Below are 6,000 nucleotides of genomic sequence, written 5' to 3' on the forward strand. Positions count from 1 at the left end.
TGATACTGAGATTCTTCCAAAGGCAGAATGATGCCACGATAACTCGAGACTATCTCCTAAGGCAAAACCAAGTGAACATTACAATCATTTTGCTCTTAATAACTTTCAAGTATTCATATTCTCCCCATATTACATTCTCCTCTGAAAACACCATTCTTTCGAATAATAAACAACGAACTGCAAATTAGGATGAATGAAAAGTACTTGCGTTGCAGCATGTATCTCTCTCTCTCACTCTCTCTCTCTCTCTCTCTCTCTCTCTCTCTCTCTGTGTGTGACAGGCGTCAAAAATACCACCAAGGGAGCGCGGATCAGCAGCTTTCCACGCAGCCTCTACTCGGCTCCGATGCGTAAATATCCCAAGGAAAATCATCTTTTCTCCAAACAGAAACACGCAGCACCGAGACGACCATGGATGGAGCGTTTTTTGTGTTCTGACGGTTCAAAGTAACCGATGCCGGACTGAGACTTTACATAGCCTACCTCAGAGGATTGTAGTCGGTCGCCTTCTTCTTTGCAAGACACACCGGCATATACCTGCTTTTAGATTAATATGAGGGAGAAGATGTGGATATTTTACAGTGCCAGCAATTCAAAGCGTCTTTTTTCTACTTGGAACCAGTGGTGTTTGTGTTACGCTGCAGTGGTGTGTTTGTTGTATTCGCCTGTCAGGACGGATGATGATTGCCCGTCGTCCTGCATCTGTGCCAGAGACTCGGGGACGGTGACGTGCCGTGACGGGGAGGACACTGAGGTACCAGGAGACATACCGGAGTGGACGTCCACCTTGATACTCAAGGGGAGAAACATCTCAACTTTACAGCGCGGTGCGTTCATGACCAACGGCACGGAGTTGGAAATGACAACACTCTCCCTGTCCTATAACGGGATACAGGCTATTGAACCTTACGCCTTCCTGGGGCTCCCCCGACTGCATTTGCTGGATTTGAGCCACAATCAGTTGGAGTCTATCTCCGCCAGGGCTTTCCACGGATTACCTGAGCTGCGCTCTCTTTACCTAAATGACTCTATTTTGCCTCCGGCCATGGTACAGCTCCCATATGCGCTCAGCACACAAAGTTTGCACAACCTCCACAGGCTGGAGTTGGCGGGAAACAGACTGAAGTCTATCCCCCTGATGAGCTTAGACATCTATAACCTCCATGCGTTAGTGCTGGTAAATAACTCCATAGAGAGCATTGGGTGGGAAAACGTCACCAATCTGTACCAGCAAAGGCGCATACGCGTCTATTTGTCATTAAACCCGTTTCTGTGCAACTGTGAACTGGAGGCGTTTTACTACTGGCTGAAGAACTCGTCCCAGTGCCCGGATGTGGGGCTTCTCCTGTGCAGCGAGCCGGAGGCCAAGAGGGGGATCCCTGTGGAGAAGCTCCGGGGAGAGGACGTGGATTGTATGAACGAGAACCTCGAGGCGGTTTCATACGTGTTCCTCGGTATAGTGTTGGCTCTGATCGGGGTGGTGTTTCTAATGGTGCTGTATCTCAACCGGGGAGGCATCAAACGGTGGCTCAACAACATCAGAGAGGCGTGCCGAGACCAGATGGAGGTCTACCATTACCGCTACGAGCAGGACTCAGACCCGAGACTGGCCAACGTGTCTGTTTGACCAGCTGAGACCTCAGGCCGGTGCTGTGTAGTGAGGGGACACGGGAGGCAGTGATTCAGGAGGGATGGCGAGCTGGAGAAGTACTTTATCTAACAGACTGCGGACATTCCCTGGCAGTGTCCTGACACAATCAGAATCAATAGTTTTTAAAAGCAGTTTCATCATTTTCAGCAGCTGGGCCATGAACTGCAGGTGGTGGGCTGTCCCTCTCACTCTGGGATAGGCACTGAGCCAAACACAGTTAAATGACTCTAAGATACAATAAGAGTTCTTCTTGCACAACTGAATACTTTAACCTCTAAGCAGTATTGTATATATTGTATAGATATGATATATATATATATATGTATATCATATTGTATAGCCTAGAAGTATATCCTCAAGAAAGGAATGCTTTTCATGCATCATGTTAACTCACACAGTCTAACTTAGTATTATTTATCTTATTAGTCAAGAGACAAATATACAGTAATGTTATATAGAATTTCAGATTTAGAGAGCTTGAATGAAATGGTGAATCAGTGGTATTACTGAAAACTGTAGCCCTTGCAAACAGTTTGATAAAATTAATTCAGGAAACCCCACAGTGAGAACAAACAAGGTAATTCTGTTTGTAATCTACTGAGGGAGGAAGATGATAAAGAGGGAGGCTTGTGAAGGTAAGGTGAGGCAAGGAAATCTGATGTGTGTTGGAGGAGGCGATGCTGGAGTAAACTGTCATATTTCATCATCAGCCACATAGGATAAGTTTACAACCTTGTCCCTAAGAAACAGTCTTTGATCTCTAAAAAATAAGACACGTGTGTTTCATTTCACACCAGGTCAGTTTATCAGTAGAGGGACAAAAGAGGAAGAGACAAAACCTAACCATGCATGTGATTGTTGTAGGCACAGAAATCCAGCCGAAACTTTAATAAAAGGTCAAATAGAAATGGCGAGTTAGCAGTGTTCTTATGGTCAGTGCATTTTATCATCACTGTCAGGAAATGTTGACTTCATGCAGCACTGTGCCAGACATAAAACAGAGGAAATGTTTCCCTGTATATTTTGTAAAAATAAAATTGTACATTTGCTAGCAGCAGGTGTGAGTGAATGCTTATGCTCTCTGTGACTCATACTCTGAACTACAGTGAGATGTCACATTGTGGGCTCACCAGAAAAAGTATAGACTATTTCATCTGCTCCTTTCTGCAGCACCAGAGGGGCAGACAGCGTTAATCTCACCACGACTGAGACTAATAAACCGTGGAGAATGGCGATCGACCCGGGAAGTCGGTATCTCTCTTTGGCCCAGAGCTCATCAACTGTGTTAACTAAGGGTCTACATTACCATCACAAGGCTTTTGGAACCAAAATCAAACATGAAAACCTGAGGGAAAAAATAGGAGAGTGTATGTGTGTGTGTGTGTGTGTGTGTGTGTGTGTGTGTGTGTGTGTGTGTGTGTGTGTAAGTGAAAAAAGAATTTTTGTGATGACTTTTTCTTTCATGAACAAGTGAGAGATTGCCTGTCTTCATCTCTCACCTCACATCAGATGGATAGATAGATAGATAGATAGATAGATAGATAGATAGATAGATAGATAGATAGATAGATAGATAGATAGATAGATAGATAGATAGATAGATAGATAGATAGATAGATAGATAGATAGATAGATGGATGGATGGATGGATGGATGGATGGATGGATGGATAGATAGATGCTCTTGAAGTATTTCATTACATCACCAGTGTAGGAGCTGCCTTTATATAATGATGACATCAAAAGTAAGACATCGTCACTTCTTATGTCAGGTGACATGGCAGTGTACCATAAACTGTCATGTTGTATATGTAGGGAGAAGAGATAAACCCAATCATATGGACAGCTGTGTTCAAGACTAAGAGTGTGTTGACTTGACTCATTTTGACATCATGCATTAAATGCATAGTCATAAACAACATTTTCAGCAGTGAGCCATACAGTTCCAGGGTGGTGTTCATTAACAAAGGGACAAAATAAACTACTGGAGTGGGAAACGCAAAGTTGAAGTCACAAAATAAGTATTATGTAAATAAGTAGTATCTACATGTATGGGACTGAAAAAATACAAACATCATACAAATTACACATGACAGTGACTGAGAAGTATGTCGCAACAGTGGTTGTAAAAGTTGGAGGAGTGAGTGTGCATGCATGTCTTTTGTATGTGTTGTATATACATGTCCCAGATAGCAAGAGTCCACAGTGTTAGTGAATGTTATTTTGCAGGTACATGGTCGTACCTGATGACAGTGCTAGAGGAAAGTAATTAGAAAGTAAGAAAGTAATTAGATTTCATCCCGGGGGAGGGGTTATGAAGGTGTGTACCAAATTTCAAGGGAATCCATCCAATAGTTGTTAAGTCTTACAACTTTGGTAGAGTAGAAGTCAAGGGATTACCAAAATCCTCAAGATTCATCTTCTGCAAACCAATCAATAGTTTCAAGGATGCTTCAGTTGACGCCAAAGTAGTGGACCGACTAGCTGACTAGCATTGACCCTAGAGCATGCCACTGGTCTGGGTAGAAGTTAAGTTTTTAGGCTTTATTCAAACAGTCCAATGTAGATGTACAACTACCTACAAATGTCTAATGTGGCACATACTGAAATGTGACTGTGTCAAAAGCATTCTAGTTGAAGTCATTCTTAGAGTTTGGGGTTCACCGTAGAGATGGGTCCAGATCAGTGACACATTAATGTCATCTGATAATTAATTGAGTGGAGTAACACTGGATCATCATGGGAAGAAAACCCAAGACATGTAGATGATAATGTTAACATCGAGAGAATGAAACAAAAGAGAGGATCTTACTGCAGGTGCTCTTTTAAGGACTGATTTCAGGACAAGTGCTGGGCTTCATGGTTCTCTACTGTTCTTAATATCTCGAAATATAAGCATCAAATGGTCTAAACACACACACACACACACACACACACACACACACACACACAAACACACACACACACACACACTTCAGTGGAACTACAAGCACTCCACTTGTTTAGGATCACATATTGTCTGCTGTCTCCTTCTCTAACACACTCACAATTTTAATGTCAAAGACTACACAACTGTGCATCGTGTGTCCGATGAACTGGACACTACCATACATAAATAACTGGTGTTTAATGACCTTATCTTTGTTATTTTATCAGTCTAACTCCAGCCTGTCTTTGACTGCATCTTTCCTCTGTTTGGTATTAAACTCTTCAACCAATGGCTTTTTCTACTTTTTGGGATTCTAGGCTATAAATAATGAAACAGAAACAACACAATGTTCTTTTGATGGTCAAAAAGTCTGACTTTGTCTTTCAATGTAGTCAGGCATCAACTCTGCACTCTCCGTACACTTCACTTGTCATTGCTTCAGTTCTTTGTTCTTCTTCCATTCAGCTACATTCTCCTTACAAATACAGCATTTGTCAAAGACTTTCTCTCTGCCCTACTCCCTCCCTCCCTCTGTCAATTCCCCTCTCTCACTCTTCTTCATCCAGGTAAATGACTTTATCCAGCTGAGTGACTTTGTAAGGACGCAGGGACAGGGTTTAAGCTGAGCCCAGCAAAAGGGAAGAACGGCAAGGGAAAGATAAAGAAAAGGGGAGTAGAGAAAAGATTCATTAGAGTTCTTTAGTCCAGGCACCAAATGTCCTTGCCTAATGCAAAACGATGACTCATCGTCTTGCTCTATATATGAATGTCTGGGAGACCAAATCCCAACTATGAACTTGGGGAGGGGGGTGTCTGAAATGAATGCGAAAATATAATGTTGAACAACGGCTGCTATCAGAGGATTCAATCATATCGGAGCATCTGAACTTTAAATAGCCTCCATCTTTCCTCCAAAGGAATGCTTTCACCAGGATGTGCTGTCTGAGTTTGTAATGTCTCATAACTCCAACTGAACAGTATGGCTGCCTTTACACATGCATCACTAAGTGTTGCAGGCTGAGGTTGCACCAAGCCACTATAGGTGCAGTCACACATAAGCAAATGTAAGTAAATTGGTGTCCTGAGATGCTGAATATTAGAAGTTCCTTATGTGACAAATGGAAATTAGTTTGCTAGGTTTGTAGTCTGCTGATTACTGGTTATTGATTGCTGGATGTGCCTCTGCTGATGTCTGAAGATAAGACAGGGGTTGGCATTGTAAAAGAGGAGAAGGGGGGCTGCTTCTGTGGGCAGGAGTGGGCTGAAAGTCAAATCTGTCTAGTAAGAAACTGCTTGAGTTAAACTTTCTGTAATGTCCAAGAACAGAGGAGGGTTAAAAGTTTCATAGCACAAATTCAACAGGAAAACCTTACATCTAATATGAGCTCAACGACGACAGAAAAGGTAAAAATTACCTCTCT

General features: G+C 42.5%; 1 protein-coding gene across 1 annotated transcript; it reads left to right on the forward strand.

Annotated features, from left to right (window-relative positions):
- The first annotated feature begins 321 nt into the window (after window positions 1-321).
- Window positions 322-3,078, forward strand: tpbgl (trophoblast glycoprotein like). The gene has a single exon (XM_023416577.2). It carries the CDS (start codon window positions 554-556, stop codon window positions 1,625-1,627), a length of 1,074 nt encoding a protein of 357 aa, XP_023272345.1. The 5' UTR covers window positions 322-553; the 3' UTR covers window positions 1,628-3,078.
- Window positions 3,079-6,000: the final 2,922 nt, after the last annotated feature.

This window comes from Seriola lalandi, unplaced genomic scaffold (genome assembly GCF_002814215.2).
Source record: "Seriola lalandi dorsalis isolate HSWRI2012SDOR001 ecotype SW California unplaced genomic scaffold, Sedor1 jcf7180002054567, whole genome shotgun sequence".
Lineage (NCBI taxonomy): Eukaryota > Metazoa > Chordata > Actinopteri > Carangiformes > Carangidae > Seriola > Seriola lalandi.

Coding starts and splice junctions, on each gene's coding strand:
- tpbgl (XM_023416577.2), top strand. CDS start 554: ATGAGGGAGAAGATGTGGATATTTTACAGTGCCAGCAATTCAAAGCGT.